The 26,470-nt window shown below is 51.7% G+C and overlaps 2 protein-coding genes across 7 annotated transcripts in view; one reads left to right on the forward strand and one right to left on the reverse strand.

The window, feature by feature from the left end:
• Nucleotides 1-12,277, forward strand: part of TMPRSS2 (transmembrane serine protease 2) — a 46,510-nt gene extending 34,233 nt beyond the window's left edge. For all 4 annotated transcript variants that reach the window (XM_074389240.1, XM_074389241.1, XM_003927594.4 and 1 more), the window contains 7 exons: nt 1,784-1,827; nt 3,612-3,783; nt 4,960-5,135; nt 6,191-6,286; nt 8,384-8,526; nt 9,036-9,188; nt 10,737-12,277. In XM_074389240.1, coding sequence (XP_074245341.1) covers nt 1,784-1,827; nt 3,612-3,783; nt 4,960-5,135; nt 6,191-6,286; nt 8,384-8,526; nt 9,036-9,188; nt 10,737-10,748 — 796 coding nt within the window. In that variant the 3' untranslated portion in view covers nt 10,749-12,277. The remainder of the gene's footprint in view (nt 1-1,783; nt 1,828-3,611; nt 3,784-4,959; nt 5,136-6,190; nt 6,287-8,383; nt 8,527-9,035; nt 9,189-10,736) is intronic.
• The window catches only part of MX1 (MX dynamin like GTPase 1), a 36,645-nt gene continuing 20,976 nt past the window's right edge, over nt 10,802-26,470 (reverse strand). The window contains exons 12-16 of one of the 3 annotated variants that reach the window (XM_010338252.3): nt 25,902-26,060; nt 25,041-25,117; nt 23,458-23,706; nt 17,050-17,256; nt 10,802-12,117 (exon numbers count right to left, since the gene is read on the reverse strand). In XM_010338252.3, the coding sequence (XP_010336554.1) occupies nt 17,092-17,256; nt 23,458-23,706; nt 25,041-25,117; nt 25,902-26,060 (650 nt within the window). In that variant the 3' untranslated portion in view covers nt 10,802-12,117; nt 17,050-17,091. Of the gene's footprint in view, nt 14,802-17,049; nt 17,257-19,730; nt 20,410-23,457; nt 23,707-25,040; nt 25,118-25,901; nt 26,061-26,470 lie in introns of those variants that run through there. The other 2 variants (XM_074389239.1, XM_003927592.4) reach the window with 2 other exon arrangements.

Consider the following 26,470-nt stretch of genomic DNA (forward strand, 5'->3'; position numbering starts at 1 on the left):
TTGCCTCCCAGGTCTGCAGGGCTCATCCCTGGTGTCTAGATGTCACCTCCCTGCCGGCCAGGTGCCAGGTGCTGCATTGCCCGGAGGATGCGCTAATCACCCTGCACCACCTTTCCTCTGAGTGGGAGGCTGGGGCAGGTTTGCATTCCTGGGGGCCGCTGGCATAGGTGTCTGGGCGCCGGACTTCCACTGCAGCCTGCTGTCCTGGGAAATGTGGCGAGGCAAGCCCAGTGGGGAGGGCCGTGCATGGCCAGGTGCACCCGTAACAATGGCAGGGCTGCGGTTTGTCTCTGTGGAGAAGCTAAACACAGCTGCCTGGGCACTTTGTAAATGCTGAGTGGTTCTTTGTCTTCCTGGGTTACACACAGAGGCAGGGCGCCAAGTCCAGCCAGGCAGGGGCAGGGGAGGGGAGGAGGTGCCGCCATGCTTTGGCAAGAGCACTGGGAACTCACAAGGTGGCTGGAGGGCTTGGAAGAAAGAAGAGAAGGCCATTGTCTGGTGGGTTCTCTTCTGTCTCCGTGGTGGCGGTGGGGGCAGGGGCACTTCTTTTCCTCTCTTTGGGCAGGAGTTGCCCTTTGATGCCTGAGTTCTTGGCTTGCTTCCTGTCAGGCTTCTGTGAATTACCACATGGGCCCTGGTGCTATGACCACACAGGGCTGTCTCTACTGACCTTAGGTTTCTTAGAAAATACTTTCTCTTAAAGGGAACATGTCTTTGCTTGGCCATGTCATGCCCCAGAGCCAGAGTCCACCTGGAATGCACCTGCTGTCACTGGGAACCTGGGGGGTGAGCCTCAATAAGAGGGTGTGAGGAAGGACGTAGTATTGCCGGGCCGGGGCTCCTGCGAGGTGGTTTGGGGCAGTTGGGGGAAGCAGGGCTTTCTGGATGCTCTTGGGAAGCAGGGGTAATTCTGTGATGGCTGCTTTATGATGTTTTTTTCTAGGACGAGGTTGGAATGAGGCCAGGCTAAAGCTGTGATTGGTAAAGACAGGTCCGTCGCTCCAGTTAGCCAGGACGGGAGGAGATAGATGTCAGGTGGTGGCTTTGTGGTTCTGACAAGGTTCCCGTTCCGTCTGTGCAGACATCATTTCAGAGGAGGCTCCTGGTGCCTAGCCCCATCTGGGCCATGGAGTGGCCTAGTCTGACGCGGTGCTCAGTGAAATTGCTCACGTTCTGCAGAACGCATGGCCAGCTGTCAGGGCCGGGCCAGCTCTGCGTGTCGGGGGCTGCGTCTTTCCTTCTCAGCAGGTCCCGGGAAAGTCACAGCAGGACGGAATGCATCCGTTACTTCCTCTTCATCCATGACCTGGGATGTTTGGCTCCCAAACAAGAAACTGACATTTCTTCTAATCCCAGGCGAATTATTGGTTCTATTGCTTTCCGCACTTCAAATGGAAAGGAGTCGTATGAGCCCAGAAGTTTCCAAGTGACTTCCTTACAAAATTAGAAGATGATTTTCAATTCTAAGAGGAAGAATGAAAACTAGCGTTCTTGTATGCTGACCCTCAGAACCACCCTAGGAGTTGGTACAGTTTTAAGAGAGGTTAAGTAACTTGCTCAAGGTCACAGTGGGGATGTGAGCCACGTACCTTGGCTCAGTGTCGGGTTTGCCACTGTCCCTCTGTGGATTTACTTAGCTTATTGGAGTTGTAAGTAGCAGACCCTTCTACGTCTCAGAAGACAGGAGAGGGAATTTGGAAGAAATGACTAATTTCCAAGCATGTGAGAGGCAGGTGACCCCTCGCTCACTATCCTGACCAGACTTTCCCCTGTTCTTTTGTAGTGATGCCTGTTCTTCAAAAGCAGTAGTTTCTCTGCGCTGTATAGGTAAGTGCGTCCAGATTCCCCGTCTCGATACTTCTAACTAGGACACACTCTCTACCTTCAGAACAGGACTCCCTGTGTCTCTGGGGGCATGGAGAGGGAAGGAGGTGTGGTCAGGGGTTGGGATGTGCCCAGCAGCCTCTAGCTCTGTCCCAGGAGCTCCTGCCTTGGATTTTGATGGCTTGTAGACACCTTCAGTCTTGGGTCCAAGGGACACCCCCCGAGGTCAGGCACACTCAGGAAGCTGAAAGGCCCTATGCTTTGTGCCACCCGTGAGCTGGAGACTCGGCAGGTGAGAGTGAAGCGGGTGGTGTTAGTGAGCCCTGGCAGCTGCGGGATCTGGACTTGGAGCATCTGCAGGGCTGCGGTCCGGCACCGTAGCGTGGCCACCAGGCACTCGCCAGCCAGTGGGACCCGGGAGGAGGGACAAGCCCGGAGTGCAAGTGCGCTCCTGTGTCTTCTCTCCTGCATTTTGGATGGGGGCTTAGAATTGGGTGTCCACATCTGTTTGGAGTGCCTACAGTTTCTAAACCATTTGCAAGTCTGGAAGCCACTGTCCCTCTCATCCTCTGGGGTGGCCCGGTGCTGGGGCCGTGGTCCTGAGTTCAGCTTTTCACTTGAAGAAGTGGAAGGTGCTGACAGTCACTTCCCTGTGGGGCTGGGCTCAGGTCTTCTTCAGGTCCTGAGTAGGGGTCCAGCACCACCCCAAGGGCGCATGGCACCCGCCCTGCCCTCTGCTCATGCACCCACCTCCCTGTGAGAAGTCATTCACACAGAGGAAGCAGGGAAGGTGGCAGGCTTCGCTCACCCCTCACCTCCTCCCCCTCCCCCTCACCAACCCCCTCACCCACCTCCTCACCCAACCCCTCACCCACCTCTTCATTCACCCCCTCACCCATCCCCTTCCTCTCCCCATCCCCCTCACCACCCCTCCCCCTCACCCACCCCTCACCCATCCCCTCCCCCTCCCTTCCCCCTGCCTCCTCACTCACCCCCTCACCCACCCCCTCATCCACCCCTTATCCACCCCTCCCTCCCCCCTCACCCACCTCCTCACCCACCCCTCCCCCACCTCCTCACCCACCCCCTCACCCACCCTCTCACCCACCTCCTCACCCATACCCTTCCTCTCCCCCTCCCCCTCCCCCACCCATCCCCCTCCCCTGCCTCCTCACTCACCCCCTCACCCACCCCCTCATCCACCCTCTTATCCACCTCTCCCCCCCACCCCCTCACCCACCCCCTCAACCCCTCATTCACCCCTTCACCTCCTCATCCACCCCCTCACCCCCTCACTCACCCCCCGACCCTCTCACCCACCCTGTCATCCCCTTACCCCTCACCCCCTCACTCACTCACCCCTTCACCCTCTCTCTCACCCCTGGTCTCCTCGCCCCCTCACTCACTCCCAGCCCTGTTCCTCCCATCCTCCTTTTCTTTGTGTGAGAAGCTGGGGCCCCTGGGTGGTGTCAGTGCCTCCAAGACCCCAGGAGCCCCCAAGACCTTGTTATCCAGGACGCCCCAACCTGGCTCCCAGGAGTCTCTGTTGGGTCACAGGAGTGTTCAGGGATGTGTGCTCCTGGGTCTGGGTGGGCTGGAGGGGCATCTTCCCTTCCCCAAGCAAGAAGAGACCTCCCCCAGGAGACCCCTGAGTCCGACCCCAGCAGTGGGGCCCCTGCCACTTGCCCTGTCCTTGCACCAGGGGAGACCCTCGGCGGGGGTGGTGCTGGGTGACCGGGCAGCTTCTGCTGGTCTCACCTCACTGGCCTCCTGTTTGTCGCCCTCAGCCTGCGGGGTCACCTCGAACTCAAGCCGCCAGAGCAGGATCGTGGGTGGTGTGAGAGCACCTGAGGGGGCGTGGCCCTGGCAGGTCAGCCTGCACGTCCAGAACGTCCACGTGTGTGGAGGCTCCATCATCACCCCCGAGTGGATTGTGACGGCTGCCCACTGCGTGGAAAAGTATGCCAGGGCGGTGCGGGCTGGGTAGGGGCTCCAGGCTGGCCTCCTGCCGCCCTGTGACCTTGAGCAGAGTCTCCACCCTTGCAGCCGGGGGTCTTTGTGTTTAAATGGGGAGAGTATTGCGCCTGCTTCCTAGAGTTAGGTGTGCTTGTGCTGGGCAGTGCACGGCTGTGTCGTCCTGCAGCACGCACACACTGTGTGTCCCCTTCACGAGGGGTGAAGGTGCAGGTGGGACATTCTCCACGAGGTTGCCACGACCCACTTTCCTTCCAGCTGCTGTGCTGCCCTTGAGCCAAGTCCCTACCCCCCAGGTCTCATCTCTCTGAAATGCTAGTCCCAGGAGACGGCGCTCTCAGACAGGGGCAGGCGTCTCAGGCTGCCCTGCTGGAAGGTCCCTGGGGTGAAGTGCTCTGGCCCATAGCACAGCTCGTGCAGAGGGTTAGGCCAGGGTGAGACTACCTGAGCGGTGTTAGCACTAGCATTTGTGGAAGCTACCACCCCCTCCCCTTTTTCTTAAACACGTAATGATTTTGGTCACATGCTGCTTTGGAGGAGGCCTCACTGAGGTTGTATTTTTCTGCCTTAAAGAGAGGCTGAGCTGGGTTTGGCTCTTGGCCCAGCCCTCTCTGGCTGCACGGCCTTAGGCGAGTCACTCCGTGTCTCTGATCTGTGGCGTCTGCCCCATAAGGTGGGCGGGCCCTGCTCCTCTCGGGCTGTTATGAAGGTCAAGGAAGAAAGGGCTGTTACCCAAGGCTGCTACCTTCTCTCCCCACGTCGCACGCCCGGGTGCGCTGGGCCCTCTAGGAGCTCGGATTCTCTTAAGAGGGAAACACCTGGATAAAGGAAATGGTTTGATTGATATTAAGGTTCAAGTCTGTTCATCAGGACCCATTTATTAAACACCTACCCTGGGCCCCATTGTGAGTACTGCAGATTCCTCGAAGGTGACGAAAGAGCCAGAAAGAGGGATGAGGTTGGCGGCTGAGGCAGGGACTCTGGGTGGGGGGAGTGTCGGGAACAGGAGAGGCCAAGCCCCCCCTCAACTGTCTCCCTTTATGGTTTTTGGTGAGTCTTCCTGCCTCTGGGTGTCTTGCCTCCAGCTTCTGATGTTGGAAGTTCATCCGCCGAGGGCTCCATGTTTGTGACTCTGAGATACTGAGTCTTCTTCTCTTCCAGACCTCTTAACAATCCGCGGCATTGGACGGCATTTGCGGGGATTTTGAGCCAATCTCTCATGTTCTATGGAAGTGGACACCGGGTAGAAAAAGTGATTTCTCATCCAAGTTACGACTCCCAGACCAAGAACAATGACATTGCGCTGATGAAGCTGCAGACGCCTCTGACTTTCAGCGGTACGCGGGGCTCGGGCTTGGCACGCGAGTCAGCCGAATCTTAAGGAGGTGTCGGTTGGAAATGACACTCGTGCTGTGCTAAATGAGAGGGAAGCAGCGAGGGTGGCACGCAGGGGGTGGCCCATGGGAGAGGCTCGAAGAGGCTGAGAGCACCTGCCGCGTTCTGGGGGAGGCAGCAGCCGCTCCGTCTGTTCTGGACTGAGTGGCAGTGACTCAAGCCAGACGCGGAGAAGGCTAGAGCGGGGCTCTCCCACTGTGGCATACTTGGCATGGGGGCGGCTCTGCTGTGGGGCTGTCTTGTACCTTGTAGGATGTTTAGCAGTGTCCCCAGCCCCCACCCACTGGAGGCCGGTGGCTCCCAAGTTGTGACAACCAATGTTGTCTGCTGGCATTGCCAAACATCGCCCTTGAGGCAAAGTGATTTCCGGTTGAGAACGACTGGCCTAAAATGTGTAAAGATCCTTGATTTTTCAAGATACATTCTTAAAGCGAGATGCCTAATTTAGAACAAACATGCTTTCTCTTAGCTTCTTACTCAGTCCCACTCTGGTCCATCCAAGGGTCTGGAATGTTCTAGACCCATGTGGATGCAGAAGCAGCAAAACCTCACCTTTCCCTGTAACATATCTGTATTCACATGGGAAATGGTTCGCATATAGAAAAGCAAACGCCTGAGCCGCAGTGTGGCGTCCTGCACGGGCCCCTGGGGAGAAGGCGCAGTCCATCATCGTTTTGGCTGTTGTCTCCTGTGTCTTTTCCATCGTGGTGACCTGGAGATGTGTACTTTTAGGAGCAGAGCTAGCAAATAATTCCACTTATAGGCAGAACTAGGAAATAATTTCACCTATAAGTAGCATAACTTCTTGCCTGCCAGAAGAGGGAGAGGCAGGGGCAGAAAGTGAGAGTGTGGGGCTTGTTGGGGTGCAGGGTCCTCTGGGCAGGGTGGGCAGGATGCCAGGCCCAGCAGCCCGCCTGTGGGAAGTCCAGGTGGAGACGTAGGCTGAGGCCTCGGGTGAGACCAGCCTGGCTCACTGTGTTTTCTCTTCTTGAAACAGACGCAGTAAAACCAGTGTGTCTGCCCAACCCAGGCATGAATCTGGATCCGGAGCAGCCCTGCTGGATTTCTGGGTGGGGGGCCACTGAGGAGAAAGGTGAGGCTCCCGGGCACGCAGGTCGGCAGGGCCCACGGATGGAGCACTGGGTTCGGGAGTGGGAGGTCCAGGTTTTAATCCCAGTTCTACTGCTCAATGATTGGATGACTTTGGATGATTCTCCCCCCGACCCCGCTCCTTGTGCCTCAGTTTCTCCATCTGCTAAATGGCAGAAATCCTGCCCAGCCTACCTAGGACACAGGGTTCTTATTATGACCAAGTGGAGCCGCATGCGGAACGGCTTTTGAAGTATCTGGGTCACATGAGGTTAGAGGTGCAGCGTCTCCTGTGTTGCACCCGCTGTGAGTTAAGAGCTGCCCTGGAAATCCCACTGAAGCCTCCATGGCTGAGTGACCGTGGGTTTAGTGAGGATGGGCTTCCCGGACCTGCGGTGGCCATAGCTAAGCCTTGTCCTCTGCCCTCATAAGCAGAGAGCGGGGCCCGCTCAGCGCCCTTCAGTTGCGATCTGCGTTTCTCTCTGACAGTCTTTCAGATGAAGGGAGCCCAGCTGCTTCGTTTTTATGAACAGCTGGGAGTGCTCAGCGGCAGGCACAAAGCTTCACTTTACGTGTTTATATCCTTCTCAAAAGCCTCCAGACCAGACAGACAGCAAATCCTTTCAAACAAGGGGAAAAGCACAAAGGTTGGGTGATTTGGGGGGAGTATCAGGGGAGGTAGTGGGGGCATCCTGGCACCTCATCAGCAGAAACTTACTTCAGGGGAGCCCTGGCTGGGCAAGGCCTCATGGAACCCAAGATGAAGGAATATCAACAAATATTTGTGTGCACCTGCGCCCAGCATGGGCTGAGTGCCGCTCAGGTGCCGGGAATGCGGAAGTGAGCAGAGTGAACAGACATCTCTGCTCTTAAGAGCTTCAGGTCCCTTGTGGATGTGGGGAGGGGCAGGTGTGGTCAGACAGACGGGAGACAAACAACTGAGTGAGCTCCTTCCAAATATCTGAGGGTGAGGATTGCATGGACCTGGTACTTTAAAGGGGGTGTCAAGGAAAGCTTCTCAGAAGAGGTAGCATTTGAGCTGAGACTCAAATGGCAGAAATGTGCACAGAACGAAAAGGCTAGTGCATGTATCTTAAGGCGTGGAGGGGGTGATCAAGGGGCCAAGGAGGTGGGCTGGGGCCAGATTGCATAGCTTATGGATTATGGTGAAGTCATCAACTTCTCATCTGCTTGAGGTAGGGAGGTCGCGAACAGGCAGCTGTGCAGGGAGTCACAGGAAGGGTGAGGATGAAAGGACGAGAGGATGACAGTGACGAGGCCATTGCTGTGGTTTCCTGAGACAGGAAGGCAGGTGCGGGCGTGGACACGAGACATGGCGGGGCATTGGGGTAGAGCCAGCAGACTTGCTGATGGGTTGCGTGTCTGTGGGACAGAGTGAGAAGTCAGGGACCATGGCTCTCCACTCTGATTGAAGCCCCAGCGTGGTGGGTGGTGCCCTTTTCCAAGCCAGGGAATATGGGTTGGGGAGAATTTGGGGTGCGAGAGAGTGCGATGGGTGGTTCTGGTTTGGCACATTAAGCCCACGGTGCCCAGGAGATACCCACGGAGGGAGCAGCAAAGTGAGAGTAGGAGATGCAGTGGCAGCCATGTCTAGAGAAGTTCTAATGTGCAGCGGAGCTGAGAAGCAGGTGGTCTAGGGAGGGTCGTGTGTGCTCCAGAAGGGTGTGTGGCAGAGGGGAAACAGGAGCCTGTGTGTCCTGGGGATGGTTCAGTGAGGAGCAGGAAAGTGGATCAGTAGAACCAAGCCATCAGGTGAATGAGAGGATTGCATGGCACTGATAGAGCCCTGTAGCTTCAGAGCTGGGAAGTTCTTTCCCTGCAGCTAAACTCCAGAGCTGCATTCAACACAGGCACTGCCAGTGCTAAGGAGAATCCAGGTTCCCCAGGAGAGGGCTTCGTGCTAGGATAGGCTGGCGGGGGGCAGGGTTGGAGAGAGGGGTGTGCCCATTGCAGGGCAGCACTGGAAGAGAGTGGTGTGGCCACCTGCATAGTGTGTATGGAGGTCTCAGGGAGGGAAGCTTACTCTCCCTGAGAGAGCTGCTGGCAACACTGGGAGCTCAGCAAGTCCCCCTGTCCTTAGGGAAGACCTCAGATGTGCTGAAGGCTGCCATGGTGCCTCTCATTGACCCGCAGAGATGCAACAGCAGATACGTCTACAACAACCTGATCACGCCGGCCATGATCTGTGCCGGCTTCCTGAAGGGGACCGTCGATTCCTGCCAGGTCATTCAGCATTTTCATTCTACTTTGCTCCTTGCCAGATCCTACTGAACCCCCCTGAGAGACGGGGCATTCTTGGGGTCAGCAGAGCCTCCTCGGGGACAAGGAGCCAGCTTGGGGCAGCCATGGGAAGAGATGGCCACGAACAGGGCAAACGCTTCTGTGACAGAAGCAAGCACAACCAGCAAGGCCTGCAGCCACACGTCCTCTGAAAAACGGACTTAGCGGAAGTGTCAGTGGAACAGAAACGAGGATTTAGACCATTTTAAATTATGAACAGCAACGTATTTAGTAACTATTAGCATGTACAGATTAAAATTCATGGCCGGGGTTGGCTCTTTGGGGGTTATATGTCTGTCACTGTCACCCCTCGTTGGTGGGGATTCGAAGCCCACACAATCACTCGTAACTCACACTGCGACCCATGCCCCCACCTCCTCTAGGCTGGGACAGTGGTGTCCAGTGGATTGTGACTTGATTTTCTGCTCTCTGTACCTTGCTGTGTCCCCCAGGGTGACAGTGGAGGGCCTCTGGTCACTTTGAAGAACAGTGTCTGGTGGCTGATCGGGGATACCAGCTGGGGATCCGGCTGTGCTAAGGCTTACAGACCAGGAGTGTACGGGAACGTGACGGTGTTCACGGACTGGATTTACCAGCAAATGAGGGTAACTATCCCATCCTCCTCCTGACTGTGTTCTCCAGTTCCTCGAGTCAAAGTCAGACATCTGTTAGGTGTGGTTCTGCTGCCAGAAGCTGACTGCTGACCACTGGTTGGCATGAACCAAATCCTGCTTCCTCCAGCCACAGCCCCGCCCCACCCTGTGCCTACCCATCACCAGTGGCCTCTCACTGGCTTCACTCCCATATTTCTCCTGGTGCTTGGATGAAAAGCGCTGGGCTTGGCTTGTGTGAAACGCCTTCGTGCTCTGCCGACCACACTTACTGCTGGCTCGGCTGACTCAGTTATTCTACCCAGACCACCTCACGTCAAACTTTTTTTTTTTTTTTTTTTTTGAGATGGAGTCTCACTCTGTTGCCCAGGCTGGAGTGCAGTGGCGTGATCTTGGCTCACTGCAACTTTCACCTCCTGGGTTCAAGCGATTCTCCTGCCGCAGCCTCCTGAATAGCTGGGATTACAGGCACGCGCCACCACGTCCAGCTAATTTTTGTATTTTTAGTAGAGACGGGGTTTCTCCATGTTGGCCAGGCTGGCCTTGAAGCCCTGACCTCAAGTGATTCACCTGCCTCGGCCTCCCAAAGTGCTAGGATTACAGGCGTGAGCCACCGCCCTGGCCTCACATGAAACCTTTGATTTATAGAGAGCAGAGGAAAGAGCTGACTGTGCCCATCCTTTTCTGGGGCTACTGAGTGGCCCCTGGGCAGTCCCCAATGTCAGGAGTACCCAGAGTTCTCTGGTGCTCCAGACTTGAGCACGAGGGAGGGTCGCAGGAGTTCCGTGTGCACCTCATGGACATCTCTGCTTAGCAAAGCCCTGGCCTTGGGTGTTGCCTGGAGAGCGGGTGAGAACCGGATCTTCTCATCTGGGGGGCCTCAGGACCTGTGGTTTTCTCAGATTTCTATGCTTTCCAGGGCTGGGCTTCTAGTGGAAGAAAACGCTGTATTCTGTCTCCCCTCAAGGCACCCAAGATGCCCAGTCTGTTGCAGGAGGAGCAGAGCCAGGGAGCATTTCCTGCTAGGGCCCGACCTGTGTCTCCTTCAGATGACACATGGGACTCAAGGTCTTCCCATGACCAGGGACCCAGCTGGGCCTTGCCGGGCACAGGGCCCAGTGCTGGAAACAGATGACCCCGGGGGCGGCAGGGCAGGAGGGAAGCTGGTAGGCCTGAGACAGTCAGTCAGGCTGAGGGGCGGACTCATGCCAGGTTGGAGCTAGAAAATGAGTGGGTGTGTTTGGTGAATGCAGGTGAGTCCCATGGCTGTGTGGGGAGGGGAGGGCTGTGTGGCAGGAGAGCAGAGGGGGAAGCCCAGGCTCTGCTGAAGAGATGCCCCTCACACCGCCTCCCGCAGCTCCTGCCCCGCCATGCTCAGCCTGACTGACCTCCACGCTGGAGAGAAACATGATCCCTTTGTGCTATCAAATTTGCTTATTTGGTTTCTAAGCACTTCATGTGGATCTAAAGGAAAAAAAAAAATATTTTCTACCTTTGTTTGTCTTAAGAAAATAACACACTTTTTCTTTCCTATTTGAACAGGCAGACGGCTAATCCACATCATCTTCGACCCCGACATTGTTCTTTAAGAAAACAGAGGGGCCGGCTTGGCTTCCCCATGCATGATTTACTCTTCGAGATGATTCAGAGGTCACTTCGTTTTTGTTAATCAGTCAGCGTGTCTGGCTTTGGCACTCGCTGACGTTCTGCGCAGGCTGCCGTGGCTCCCCTGCCCGGCCTGCTCCCTCTGACTCCTTGTCCACAAGGGGTGATAGCCATCTGGCTGTGGGCATGGCAGCCAGGTGTGGAGGAGAGGGGTGGAGTCTGCCCCGCTGGGATCTTCCTTTGGAATCCTTTCCAGGGGCTCTTGCCTCTCAGCTGCTGGACGGCTTGAGATGGAAAAGGAAAGACATGGGAAGGGAAACAGCCAGGTGGCACCTGCAGCAGCTGCCCTCTGGGGCCACTTGGGTAGCGCCCCCCAGCCTAGCTCTCCACAAGGGACTTTTGCTGATTGGTTCTTAGTGCCTTAGTAGCCCCAGATGGTGGCCCGAAATAAAGGGACCAGCCCTTCATGGGTGGTGACGTGGTAGTCACTTGTAAGGGGAACAGAAACCTCTTTGTTCTTACTGGGTGAGAGTGTAGACAGTGTCTTCTCTTGGTGCAAGGGAAACAATTGCAAAGGTACTTGCCCTGAGCACTCCTGGTGCAGGTCTCCACCTGCACGTCCAGTGGGACGCCTCCTCATCCTCCCCAACCCTGCTCCCACCACCCTGGAGATTGCACATGCCCCTTGGTCCTGGCAGGATGCCAAGTCTGGCACCATGTTGGCCTCTTCAGCCCTGCTAGTCACTGGAAATTGAGGTCCATGGGGGGAAATCCAGGATGTTCAGTTTAAGGTACACTGTTTCCATGGTATGTTTTTACACATCGCTACCTCAGTGCTCCTGGAATCGTAGCGTCAGCTACATTAAACTCTTTGAAACTGTATCATCCTCGCCAAGTATGAGCAGTGGCCTATTTGAGCTACTTTGACAAAATGACTGGCTCCTGACTTAATGTTCTGTGAATGAATGCGCTGAAGGAAAGTTCCCGTGGCGGCAGTGAAGAAGAGAAGCGTGTTTTGTTTCGGACTCTCTGTGGTCCCTTCCAATGCCATGGGTGTCCAACCGGGGGAAGGGTCCCTCTTGCATTGCCAAGTGCCGTAACCATGAGCATGACTCTACCGTGGTTCTGCCTCTTGGCCAAACAGTCTGTTTTGCAAGAATGAAATGAATGATTCTACTGCCAGGACTTAACCTTGACATGGAAGGTCACGCAGGTCCATCCTCAGGATCCGTCTGTGCACGTGCCTCTGCAGAGGGCAGCATTCCCAGGGCCCTTGGAAACAGGTGGCATCGCAGGTGCCTGCTCCCCAAGACATATCCTAAAAAGCATTTTAACGGTGAAAACGTCTTCCTTCTTTATTGCCCCTTTTTATTTATGTGACCAACCGTTTGTCTTTTTTGTATCTTTTTTAAACTGTAAAGTTCAATTATGAAAATGAATATCATGCAAATAAATTATGAATTTTTTTTCCAAATAATTACTTGGGGTACTGCCAGGAAAGCAGGACCAGGCTGTGTTTTCTTGGAAGGGGGTGATGTTCAGGCTGCTGGTCAAAGGACCAAGGTGAGGCAAGGCCAGGCTTGACGCGCCTCTGGTTGGTGCCCTCAGTTCTTGGAGCCTGTCTTATTGGAGAGGTCCCTCGAATGACTCATTATTATTGTATTAATCTGTTTCCATGCTCCTAATAAAGACATACTTGAGATTGTGCAATTTACAAAAGAAAGAGATTCATTGGACTTATAGTCCACATGGCTAGGGAGACCTCACAATCATGGCAGAAGGCAAGGAGGAGCAGGTCACATGTTATGTGAATGGCAGCAGGCAAAGAGAGAGCTTGTGCAGAGAAAATCCCATCGCCCTCTTTTTTTGAGACAGAGTTGCACTCTTGTTGCCTAGGCTGTAGTGCAATGGCACAATCTCGGCTCACCACAACCTCCACCTCCTGGGATCAAGCCATTCTTCTGCCTCAGCCTCCAGAGTAGCTGAGATCACAGGCATGCACCACCACACCCTGGATAATTTTGTATTTTTAGTAGAGACAGGGTTTTGCCATGTGCCCAGACTGGTCTCAAACTCCCAGCCTGAGGTGATCCACTCGCCTTGGCCTCCCAGAATGCTAGGATTACAGGCGTGAGTCACTGCACTGGGCCAGAAATTCCCATTTTTAAAACCATCAGATCTCGTGAGACCCATTCACTATCATAAGAACAGCACGGGAAAGACCCGCACCCATGATTCAATCATCTCCTATCAGGTCCCTCTCATAACACATGGGAATTATGGGAGCTACAAGATGAGATTTGGATGGGAACACAGAACCCAACCATATCATTCTGCCTCTACACCCCCCAAATCTCATATCTTTACATTTTAAAACAAATCAGGCTTTCCCAATATTCCCCCAAAGTCTCAACTCATTTCAGCATTAACTCAAAAGTCCACAGTCCAAAGTCTCATCCAACACAAGGCAAGTCCCTTCTGCTTATGAGCCTGTGAAATCAAAACCAAGCTAGTTACTTCCTAGATACAATGAGGGTACAGCCATTGCAAACGAGAGAAATTGGCCACAACAAAGCGGCTGCAGTCCTCTTGCACAAAATTCAGCAGGGCAGTCAAATCTTAAAGCACTAAAATGATCTCCTTTAACTCCATCTCCCACATCCAGGTCATGCTGATGGAAGAGGTGGGTTCTCGTGGTCTTGGGCATTTCCACCTCTGTGGCTTTGCAGGGTATAGTCTCCCTCCTTGCCTGCATCATGGGCTGGCATTGAGTGTCTGTGGCTTTTCCAGACACTTGGTTCAAGCAGTCAGTGAATCTACCATTCTGGGGTTTGGAGGATGGTGGCCCTCTTCTCACAGCTCCACCAGGCAGTGCCCACTAGGGACCTGTGTGGGGGCTCCAGCCCCACATTTCCCTTCTGCACTGCCCTAACCGAGGTTCTCCCTGAGGGCCCCACCTCTGCAGCAAACTTCTGCCTGGGCATTCATGTGTTTCCATGTATAGTCTGAAATCTAGGCAGAGGTTCCCAGACCTCCATTTTTGACTTCTGTGGAGTGGCAGGCTCGACACCATGTGGAAACCACCAAGGCTTCAGGCTTGCACCCTCTGAAGCCACAGCCCAAGCTCTACATTGGCCCCTTTCAGGCATGGCTGCAGTGGCTAGGATGCAGGGCACCAAGTCCCTAGACTGCACACAGCATGGGGACCCTGGACCTGGCCCATGAAACCACTTTTTCCTCCTAGGCCTCTGGGCCTGTGATGAGGGGGCTTCTGTGAAGTCCTCTGACATGTTCTGGAGACACTTTCTCCACTGTCTTGTAAATTAACATTCAGCTCCTTATTAATTATGCAAATTTCTGCAGCTGACTTGAATTTCTCCTCAGAATATGGGATTTTCTTTTCTATTGCATTGTTAGGCTGCAAATTTTCCAAACTTTTATGCTCTGTTTCCCATTCGAAACTGCCTTTAACAGCACCCCAGTCACCTCTTGAATGCTTTGTTGCTTGGAAATTTCTTATGCCAAATACCCTAAATCATCTCTCTCAAGTTCAAGGCTCCACAAATGTCTAGGGCAAGGACAAAATGCCACCAGTCTCTTTGCTAAAACTGACAAGAGTCACCTTTGCTCCAGTTCCCTGCAAGTTCCTCATCTCTTTCTGAGACCACCTTAGTCTGGATTTTATTGTACATATCATTAGCATTTTTGTCAAAGCCATTCAAAAGTCTGGTTGTGGTGATTTATGCCTGTAATCCCAGCATTTTGGGAGGTCAAGGCACGTGGATCACCTAAGGTCAAGCGTTCAAGACCAGAGTGGTCAACAGGGTGAAACCCCATCTCTACAAAAATACAAAAATTAGCCAGACATGATGGCAGGTGCCTGTAATCCCAGCTACTTGGGAGGCTGAGGCAGGAGAATCACTTGAACCCAGGAGGTGGAGGTTCCAGTGAGCTGAGATCTTGTCAGTGCACTCTAGCCTGGGCAATGGAGTGAGACTTCATCTAAAAAAAATAATAATAATTTTAAAAAGCCATTCAACAAGTCTCTAGGGATTTCCAAACTTTCCCACATTTTCCTGTTTTCTTCTGAGCCCTCCAAAGTGTTCCAACCTCTTCCTGTTATCCAGTTCCAAAATCGCTTCCACATTTTCAAGTGTCTTTACAGCAGTGCCCCACTCTACTGGTACCAATTTACTGTATTAGTCTGTTTCCGCACTGCTGATAAAGACATACTCAAGACTAGGCAATTTACTAAAGAAAGAGGTTTACTGGACTTACAGTTCCACATGGCTAGGGAGGCCTCACAATCATGGTGGAAGGCAAGGAGGAGCAAATCACATTTCACATGGATGACAGCAGGCAAAGAGAGAGCTCATGCACAAAAAAAAACTATTTTTAAAACCTGCACTGCCCTAGCAGAGGCTCTCCATGAGGGTTCCGCCCCTGCAGCAAACTTCTGCCTGGGCATCCATGCGCGTTTCCATACATCTGAAATATAGGCAGAGGTTTCTAAACCTCGATCCTTGACTGCTGTGTACTGGCAGGCTCAACACCACAAGATCTCGTGAGACTCATTCACTATCACAAGAACAGCACAGGGAAGACCTGCTCCCATGATTCAATCATCTCCCACCAGGTCTGTCCCACAACACAAGGGAATTATGGGAGCTATAAGAGATTTGAGTGGGGACACAGAGCCAAACCATATCAATTATTATTATTTTTTGAGACATAGTCTCACTCTGTTGCCCAGTCTGGAGTGTAGTGATGCAATCTCAGCTCACCGCAACCTTCATCTCCTGGGTTCAAGCTATTCTCATGTCTCAAACTCCCAAGTAGCTGGGATTACAGGCACATACCACCATACCCAGCTATTTTTGTATTTTTAGTAGAGATGGGGTTTCCCCATGTTGGCCAGTTTGGTCTCTTAACTCCTGGCCTCAAGTAATCTTGGCCTTCCAAAGTGCTGGGATTACATGTGTGAGCCACTGCACCCAGCCCCTTGAATGACGCCTGAGTGGCCACTGTCTGGGGCTGAAGTGTTGGGGATAGTCTTGCCTTAAACTCAGGTGCCCCATGTGTTCCCACTCTTTCTTCTGGTTCTCCCATGGCTACCTGATCCAGCTCCAGTCCCTTTTTCTCTTCAGGACTATCACCCCAGAACCTGACTCTGTAAAGAGCCACACCCACTCCTGATTGGAGTTCAACTCTAGGCACACCCCGCTGCTGCTATGAACACAATGGAAGCATGGTGTATCAAAGTAGCCCGGCATGAGCCACAGCTTACATTCCTGTTGCATCTGGTGTTTTAAGACAAATGCTACTTCTAAAGTATTTGTCTTAAATGCTACTTTAGAAGCAGCATTTGTCTTAAATGGAAAAAATTCACTAATGCAGCAGCTAACTCCTTTTAAATGTGTTTGCCCCACAAATAAGCTAGATATCTGTTGGGATATATTTGGCTAAATGGCTTGTTGGAGTCATCTACTTTGCTGGAACCGAAGAGGCTGATTTTTTAATCTCCTAAAAAGCCCACTGAACTACTCGAATAGTCAGCTCTTTTTTTCCCTTGGATGAAAATGAAAGTGGGATCTGACCATTTGAAACCAAGAACTGTGTCCCTTTGGTTTCTTTTAGTGCTACGGAGAGGAGGATTTGCCACTCAGATTGCATTCTCTTCCTCTGAAACAAAAACTGTTGTTTGGGAGACCTTTCTAGTTGACTGGTTGCTTTCGTCTTTGCTTTTGCTTGAGAAGGGTAGTAAGAAAGGCATGTGCTCCTGAGCATCTTAGAAGATAGTCATGAGTTGATATGGTCTGGTTGTGTCCCCACTTAAATCTCGTCTTGAATTGTAGCTCCCATAATTCCCACCTGTCGTGGGAGGGGGCTGGTGGGAGGTCGCTGAATCATGGGGGTGGTATACCCCATACTGTTCTCATGGTAGTAAGTCTCACAAGATCTAATGGTTTTATAAAGTGTTTCCCCTTTCACTTGGCTCTCATTCTGTCTTCCCTGCCGCCAAGTAAGGTGTGCCTTTTGCCTTCCACCATGATTATGCGGCCTCCCCAGCCACGTGGAACTGTGAGTCCATTAAACCTCTTTATCTGCTTATCTTTATAAATTAATGCAGTCTTGGGTATATCTTGATCAGCAGCGTGAAAACCAATACATGAATCCTGAATGTCATTCAAACAAGGCTCACACTCAGCACCCCCAAGTCTCCACTCCTCCCACAGCATTTATTAAGTACCTGCAGCGTGACAGATCCTGGGTTCCGGAAAACTGAGGTTTTCTACTTCAGTTTGTTTAATTTGCTCCTGGCCCTCTCATTGCTCTGCTCCAAACTCAACCCCATCCTATGGGGTCCCATGAGCCGCAGACGTGCCTGGAGTGAAGGTCCCTGGACCGTGGAGGCGGTGCTTACATTACAGGTGGTGGGTGTCCAGGTTCTTGGTGTCTTGAACAAAGAATTAGGCAAAATACACAAACAAAACAAGAAAAGAATGAACCAAGAAAAGCAGAGATGTATTGAGATTGAAAGTACATGCCAAAAGATGGGAGTGGGCCCAAGTCTAGGGGTTCAAGAGCCCCATTACAGAATTTTGGAAGTTTAAATATTCTCTGGAGGTTTCCACTGGTTACCTGGGGTATGCCCTATGTAAACGAAGAAGATAAAGTTACCAAGTCATTTACTCAGCATAACCCTGTGGAGAGGATAGTGCCTGTTATAGCTGAAGTGTAAATGAGCTTTAGGATCCCTGCCCCGAGACCCTATTTTCCTGCCTCACTTACAGAGCAGGCCACAGAAGCCAGAGAGCAGGCTCTGATCCCAGTGCTGCCCATCATGGGTGGAAATGGAGGGATGGGAAGGGAGGGGCAGTTTCATCACTTTCCTGAGCCCAGGGACCCTCTAAGTGCAGAAGGAGTCACACGAAGTGGTCTCCAGGGCCGTCTCTGAGTTCTGACCACTGGGGTCACTCCCCTCTCCCCTCTCGATGAGCAGTGAGGACAGGCCTGGGGGATAACCACACATGTTCATTTTGGCTGAAAGGAAAGTCCTTGAGGGCATCGTGGGGTGTCCCCAGCAGGTTCACTCCCCTGGGGAAATTCCTGTTCTCTGGGACACATGTCATCAGCTTTCTTCCTCCATCCTCCCTGGTTATCACTAGCAAAATTGTAACAGTGGCAAAATAGAATACTGTGCAACATGTTGACGCCTCTGTTTCCAGTCCAGCAGAACCTAAGGCAGGTGGAAGACTGACTTGGGAGGTGGTGGAAGGAAGGGACAGCTGCTGGTGGGGAAGTTTCCCAGGCCTGCCACGAGAGGGCACCCGCCTCACGGAAGGGCCGGTGGCCGCCACACCTGCGCGGCCAGAGGACCTGCGCCCTGTCCACTTCGAGAACGAGGGCCCAGTGCTGAATTAGAAACGCTTGCACCCACCCAGCCCTATTCTTACAAAACTCTGTGTGTTGGTGAAGTCTGTCCCTTAAGCGTGAGTGAAACTGATCTGCCTCTGCCAACTGCTCCACGTGGACCCGCAGGTGCACGTCAGCACCTGGGAGGGCTGGGAAGGAACCGCCCAGCCGCGGCTGCTGACCTGGGCTTGGGAAACGCCTGCTGCTCTCCGGACGCCCTCTTAGAAACAGATTCTTCAACTTCCCGAAGAATTAAGGCTTATAGAGTCCCGAGAGTCGGAAGAGATACAGGATGAGGGAGTCCCAAGGGGAGGGGGTGGTGCTGCTGGTCCAGTCCCCAACATCACCAGACAAGCGGCTGTGCAGCCTGGCCTGACGCCTCCACTGCCTGGGAGCTCGTAGCTCTCAGGGCAGCCATGGCACCTGGGGGCCTCTCTGTAGAAAGTACCCCCATTCCCCACACCGATCATCTAGAATGTGCCTCCCCAGAGGATGTCACGCCTTGGTGCTCACACCTCATCTCTCTCATTGCCTGCTGGCCTTCTCTTTCCCAGGCTTGAGCAATCCTGACGCTTCAACCCTCCCTTTAAGGGACACAGTGTCCGGTCCTCTCCTGCCCCATCCATCCAGTCCATTGTTCAGTTTCCTGCCCTTGAGCCTGCCTTGGTCACATGGTGAGAAAGGTCGGCAGCAGCACTGATTAGGAGCCCTGGTTCTCAGACTCGGGATGTAAGGGTGAGGCTTGAGTCTCCCCACCCCAGGCTAGACCACAGAACTTCAGTGAGGACCCTCGGGTCTCCTCTGTGGTTAGTATTCTGCCTTCTCTGCTTCATATACCACTCCTCCAGCCACAACCTCTGCATGTAAAGTCCCACTGGGAAAATGCAATTTTTTTTTTTTTTTTTTTTTTTTTTTTTTGAGATGGAGTCTTGCTCTGTCACCCAGGCTGGAGTGCAGTGGCGTGATCTGGGCTTACTGCAACCTCCACCTGCTGGGTTCAAGTGATTCTAGTGTCTCAGCCTCACGAGTAGCTGGGACTACAGGCACGCACCACCACACCCAGCTAATTTTTTGTATTTTTAGTAGAGATGGGGTTTCACCATATTGGTCAGGCTGGCTAGTTCTGAAATCCTGACCTCAGGTGATCTACCCACCTCAGCCTCCCAAAGTGCTGGAAGTACAGTGTGAGCCACCGTGCCCGGCCTGGCAACCTCTTGTTGACTGGGTCTTGTGTTTTTCAACTCCGTGCCAGGTACCCACCCAGTGACTCGACACACTGGACACTTGAGCAGCGCACATTAAGAGTTAGCTCTGTTGGCTTCGCATTTGGTTTCATTTTTTAAAGCTTGTTCCCCTATTTCCCTCCAGTCTCTAGGAAATCACCAGAGCCTGTTCTTTTGCTCATCCCTACCTGCCCTGCCACAGAGGGCAGCTTTAGCACTGACTGCTCCGCTGAGTCCTACCTGCTGCTATTTTCAGGCTTCTTCCCAAAACACAAAACACGGCAGAGCAGTGTCCACTAGAAATGAGTTTATTACAAAGGGAGGAGGCAGGGCTTCGACCAGACTCACGCACATGACACTCCTGCTCCTAAAACACTGGCTATGTGAAGGGATGTTAGAAAAACCAGGAAATAAGCTTCTGTGATGCTCAGCACGTAGAAGTTTGAGAAGAATACAGAGAAGGGGAGAGCTGCAAGGCAGGGTGATTTTGAGGTACAAATCCCTTTCCTAGTACGAAGAAGCATCCGTCACCCCGTCCAGCTCAGGTGCGTCTGAGGCCGGGGCTTTGTCTTCATGCTGGAAACCAAACTGCTCTCACAGCTTCTTGCTAAATTGCCATGGGCTACGAGGTAAGCAGAGACTGCGACTATCAAGTCTGGCTACTGAGCACTCAGGTACAGTCCGTCCCGTGGCTACGTGCGCACAGGGGCAGACGGTGTGAGCGCCTGTCTGTGGGCTGGTTAGCCCGGGAACTGGGCGAGCCGGCGCCGAGCCTGCGCCAGCCGTGCCAGCCGCTCCTTCAGGAACCTGCGCTTGTCGCTGGTGTCGCTCCGCTCCTTCAGGAGCCAGCTGTAGGTGTCCTTGTCCTGCAGGAGCTGCAGCATGGCCTTCTGAAGCTTCTGGCCGTATGTCTGGAGCACAAAGAACTGGATGATCAAAGGGATGTGGCTGGAGATGCGCTTGCTGGCCTCCTGGAAGGGAAGAACAGTTCCCCGGAGGGTGGAGGGGACAGCGTGAGGAGGGCACTCGGACCTCACATGTGCGCATCAGGGGATTCGGATTCTCACTGAGGGAGACCCTCACAGCGCAAGGGTTTCAAACCCATCAATGTCCTCCGTGCTGGTGCAGAGAAGAACTAGGCACCGTGTAGAGAATGTCGCGGCCATGAGTCATCTCCCCACCAGCGTTTCCTGACCATTAAATGGGTACCTCTGATGGAAGGGGACAAGATATGCTCTATAAAGGTAAGCGGACAGACGGTGCCAAAAGTGCATTTCCAGGCCAGCCTAGCCAATGTGGCGAAACCCCATCTCTACTGAAAGTACAAAAATTAGCTGGGTGTGGTGGCGGGCTCCTGTAATCCCAGCTACTTGGGAGGCTGAGGCAGGTAACTGCTTGAACCCAGGAGGTGGATGCTGCAGTGAGCTGAGATTGTGCCACTGCACTTCAGCCTGAGAAGTACTGAGAAGTACAGGGCAATACAGTGAGACTCGGTCGCAAAAAAAATAAAAAGCATCATCTCAGCCCTACCTGCAATCAGCAGCTGCATTTCAACAAGATCCCCAAGAGACCCTGCGCTGGGTGGAGTCTGAGAAGCACTGCTTTCAAGCACCCCAGGAGTGGAGCAATGGAGACATCTGATAAGCCAAGAAAGAGCTCCCCATTTGCTTCACGTCCTCAGGTTTCCACACATCCCCAGGGCCCTCCCTGAGCGGTGCCTGTGTTCACCACCTCCTTCCCCAGGACGAATGACATCTGAAACATGCCGCATCAAAGCATATGTCTGAGATAGCTTCCGTTTAGTCAGCTACCATCGCATTCCAATGCTGCACTAAGGAGCCTGTTGTAAACCAAAAACAAAAACCTACGTCTCCCAACTGACTCACCAGACCCCCCTCTTGGCCAAGTGGACCTCAGAGAAACCTGAAAATCTGAATTCCTGGCCAAAAGAGGAAGAGAAGCCAGGCCCTTCAGGCCCTTTTGGAGTTTAGGTTGAAATTGAGATCATAAGACTGGCAAAAAAAGACTCTGTGGCAGTCAGATGCCACATTATAAAGTCATGCAATGCAGGCGTTAAGTCACACGTGCCCTACAAACCAGAAAATCTCCTTAGGTGGGAATTCATGAACTCAGAATAAAGTGGCTCATCTTCCAACGCGGCTCTGAGACAGTGTGACAGTGAACCCAAGTTTCTCTTCAAAGAATCATTGTGTCAATGTGGTCAGCTCTGTTATTCTTTAATTCTCTATTTTAAAGTTTAACTTCCTTGTAATTCCGGTAAACAACCTTCTCCACCGGTTCTAATCCGTAGTTCACATCTGTTCCCCTGGTCCTCAGCTCCATCCTGGCTCATCCTGGTCACCTGCTCCGGTCACCTGCTTTGACCTAGGTCACCCCTGGCTACCTGCTCTGACCCGCCCATAACACCCACCCTACCACTCCAGCTCGGACCCCTGCTCTCTTTAAAATAGTCAGTCGGGATTAGTCTAGCTGGTGAGATCTAACCCTAGCCAATAGGGGAACGACATGGCAGTAGGGACGACCCCCGCCAGGCATAAGTGTCCCTCCCTCCTTGTCCACCACTGCTCCCTCCGTGAGCCGCACCTTCTATAGAAGTAAACTGCCTTGCTCAGAGGACTTATCTTCAAGTGCTATTTCTTTTGTGGCATCAAAATTTTACTTACAACAATAGCATCACAAGACAAATAGCAGGCCCTAAAAGAAATAAAAATATTTTACCTAAAAATATGTTTTTTGGACATATTTTTAAATGGTTGTTACAGGACCAGCAGATTGAAATGTCCCTGTCATGTGTTGTTGGGGGCAATCTCCACCTGTAGAGAATCTCCACGAATGCAGTCAGACCTCTCCCCTTCTAGACCTTCCCTGAAGGTAGGTGAGATTCAGTAAGAGCCTGCTACCTCTAAGGCCTGAGAAGAAAGATTTCCCATCCATTCTCTCCGAAGGCTGCTACCTGGAGACTTCATCTATGTGACTTTGGCCTCTAAAACTGCCCTTAACTCAGGTATTTCTTTCTACTGATGTCAAGTCTGTAGACAAAGCTGAACTCTTTCAACCAACGGCCAGCCAGAAAATTCTCAGAACCCACCAATGACTGGGAAGCTCCCCTCCTTCCAGGTGTCCTGCCTCTTTACGGAGGACCAAGCACACCTCCCTGGTATTGATTTATGATTTTACCTACAATTCCTGCCTCCCTAAAATGTGTACAACCAAACTGCATCCTGCCAGCCTCAGGCATGCTGCTTCAGGACCTCTTGAGACTGTTCCTGGAGCCACAGTCCCTTGTATTTGGTTCAGAATAAACCTCTTTAAAATATTTTAGCAGAGTTTGGTTTTTCCATTAGCAATCCATTAATATCATCCACACTCATCTCCTGGAACATGCATTAGAATCTATGAGGAGCCACCATTTTGCAAAGAAAGCTGAGGCTCAGACCCAGATGGCAGTGGCCCTAAGCCGTCACCTGTCAGTCTGTCTGAGGTTAAACGACTTCTATGGAGGTGATATGGTTTGGCTCTGTGTCCCCACCCAAATCTCATCTTGAATTGCACTCCCATAATTCCCACATGTTGTGAGAGGAACCCCATGGGCGGTAATTGAATCATGGGGGCAGTTTCTCCCATACCGTTCTTGTGGTAGTGAATAAGTCTCACAAGATCTGGTGGTCTGATAAGGGGAAACACATTTCGCTTGGCTCCCATTCTCTCTCTTGCTGCTGCCGCCATGTAAATCATGCCTTTTTGCCTCTGCCATGATGGGGAGGCCTCCCCAGCCACGCGGAACTGTGAGTCCATTAAACCTCTTTCTTTTGTAAATTGCCCAGTCTCGGGTATGTCTTTATCAGCCATGTGAAAATGGACTAATACAGGAGGCTAACAAGAAGGGAACGACAGAGCTGACCACTGCCATTTACAGAGACAGCAAGACTGAAGAGAGAGGCATTCAGAAGAAAAGGCACGGAATGGAAGCTGCCATCCTGAGCCCCGAGAAGACGTACCTGGTGATAGGCCATCAGGTGCTGAAAGATCTCCTCCATGGAAGACTCTGCTGAGAACTGCTCAGCAATCATGGAAAAGCAGGATTTATTAGACTTCTTTTCTTCTTCCATCTCCTTCTCTCTGACCTTCTGCAACGCGCCCCTGTACACCTGGTCCTGGCAGTAGACAATCTGCTCCATCTGGAAGTGGAGGCGGATCTGCCTCTCACTTTCTCTCTCTTGTTCTGCTCTAATGTCTTCGATTTTGGACTATGGTAAAAGAAAGACTCAGTTTCCCCCAGAACACAAATTCCCAAGTCACAGAGAAGTAGGTAAGACGTCTGTAAATATCAGGTGACCCAGTAGTAGCCTTCTGGGCCGTGCCCTGGTGTAGCTAAGGTGGGTTTCTAGCCCTGGCTGAGGGTCAGAACTTCTAAAGAAGCTTGAGTCACAGATGGGCCGGACCCCCATCCCAGGGCCTGGGGACCTACATGAGCTCTGCTTTCAAGCCCCATAACTCAGCTTCTTTCTTTTCTCTTTTAGGGGCTTTTATATCTGATGGCAAGGATTGTCATAACCATCAGAAAATCCACAGGGACGAGCAGGACGACCAGGGTTAAGTCAGACAAATTCTGTTTTACGTTTCTGGGGTTCAGGGAAACTGGGTGACAAAACCCGGGAGGAGAAACTTCACCCCTGACCCTCCAGGCCCTGATGAGGGCCACAGTGTACAATGGCAGGTGCATCCTGAACATCCTCCTCCACATCCATCTGGACCTTCTGAGGAAGGCCTTATTAGTCTCTTCTTATGAATGAGAAGCCAGAGGCACAGGCTGGAAGCAGCACATGCCAAGGCCTCCAGCTGGTGAATGATGGGGCCAGGCTCCCCATCTGGGCTGGGGGCCCTGTTTCTAAGAGTGGTTAAGTCTGGTCTCTTGGCCCAGCCTGTCCTCCGGGTTTATTTCCTGTAGGCTCTTTCTTTACTCTGGATAGAAAATTCGATTTTTTTTTTTTTTTTTTTTTTTTGAGACAAAGTCTCGCTCTGTCACCTAGGCTAGAGTGCAGTGGTGCAGTCTCGGCTCACTGCAACCTCTGTCTCCTGGGCTTAATCGATTCTCAAGTGTCAGTCTTCCAAGTAGCCTGGACTACAGGCATGTGCTACCACACCCAGCTAATTTTTGTATTTTTAGTACATACAGGTTTTTGCTATGTTGGCCAGGCTGGTCTCGAACTCCTGGCTTTAAGTGATCCAGCGGCCTAAGACTCCCAAAGTGCTGGGATTACAGGCTCACTGTGCCCACCTGGGCCAGAAAGATTCTATTTTTCCACGCAGCTTCCTCAGTGAGTTTCTGGATTTGGAGCCATTGCCCTCAGATGTGATAGCCTTCTCTGCGAACTGTGGATCTCTTGTTCTGTGAGTTTAAGCACTCTCCCCTTCATTGCTTTTAACCAGATCACTGGTAACATCGGAAGAGGCACTAGTGAGTGATGTTATTTGCTGCTCTAAATGTATACAATGAGGCTGAATCATTCTAATCCAAGAAATATGTTTTCTAGTGTCAAGCTGATTATTATTATTTTAAATAACACATGGTTGGTTTTACCTTGGCAGTTCTGTGGAGGTTAAAAAATTCTTCAAAATTTTTTATCGAAGCATCTGTGAAAGCGACCCGGACCATATCTAATCAAAGAGAGAAAAATAGATCAGTATTAGTAGGATCATTTGTGCTCTTCCTAAGATGCAAACACTGGGAGGAAAAATGATATGAAATAAATGTTCCCCTCTCCCCCTTCCCTTCCTTCTTCTCTTTACCATGAAAAAGGAAGGCACGCTCTTTTTGCTTAGTAACTTGATGGAAGAATCTTAAAAGCAAATTACCCCTGGAATACATTTATTTGATATTTAAACTTTTTATCCTAGTTGCAAAGAATGTAATTTCTGTTAAATGATAAGTATTAATATTTTACAATACAACTTAATATAAGTCAAATCACTCTTAAATATATCAATGGAATTTGAATGTCTACATTATCCATATGAAAAAAATCCGAGAACAAGCTCTTATTTAGATTAAAAAATATTTAATAAAAATAGACTGGTAAATGTCAGTAAAGTGTATTCCAGAGTTCTTGGTTGACCTAAGGAATGGGTCATAAGAACCTTGATTTATAGACAGTCCATCAGAAGTACAGGAGGTCTGGGACTTGTGATTGGCACCTGCAGTCGGGGACAGTCTTATGGGACTGAGCCCTTAGGCTGTGGGGTCCGCACCGACTCAGGGTAGTTAGTGTGCGAAGTGAATTGTTGAATACCAAGTTGGCACCTGGAGAACCAGAGATTTGTTTGTTGGTGTGGGATGCGCCCAACCCCAGGAGGAAAGTGCTGGAGTTTGGTGCTGGTTGCTTTCGTTCCAACCCTTCCCTTCCTTAGAAATCAATGCCCAGAAGCAAAACTGAGCACTCACCCGTCACGGTGTGCAGCATATCCACAGCCGGCTCTTCCAGTGCCTTGATTTGCTGTTTTACAATGGTCTCAAATGTCTTGTAATTCACAAATCCTGGCAGCTCTCTACCACGATACTGATTTTCAAATTTCCGGATTTTTCTACTCATAATTTCATGGCCTACAGCAGGAAAAAAATGACTCCAAATTATTTTACAAAAATAATTTTTCTAAACACAATACCATTCTAGATTTTCTGAAAATATAAATGGCAAGAAAAAGTGATATGAAATCAAATCTAACTGCGAAACTGAAAATATTCAGGAATTGCATGTGCGCACACACACACACACGTGCGTGCACACACACCAGACCTCAAGATAATTTTCCTTAGTCATTTCAAGGAGAGTGTAGAGCAGGTGTGATGCCACACATCTGTACATGCAGAAACTTCACATAAGGTCCATTCTTACATTCACAAAGTTGTGCAACCATCCGCAGATGTAACTCCCAAACCCCACACTCATCAGCAGCCACGTCCCACTCTTCTGTCCCCAGCCACTGGCAGCCACTATTCTGCTTTCTGCCTGT

Source organism: Saimiri boliviensis, chromosome 18, assembly GCF_048565385.1.
Source record: "Saimiri boliviensis isolate mSaiBol1 chromosome 18, mSaiBol1.pri, whole genome shotgun sequence".
In the NCBI taxonomy this organism is placed as follows: Eukaryota; Metazoa; Chordata; class Mammalia; order Primates; family Cebidae; genus Saimiri; species Saimiri boliviensis.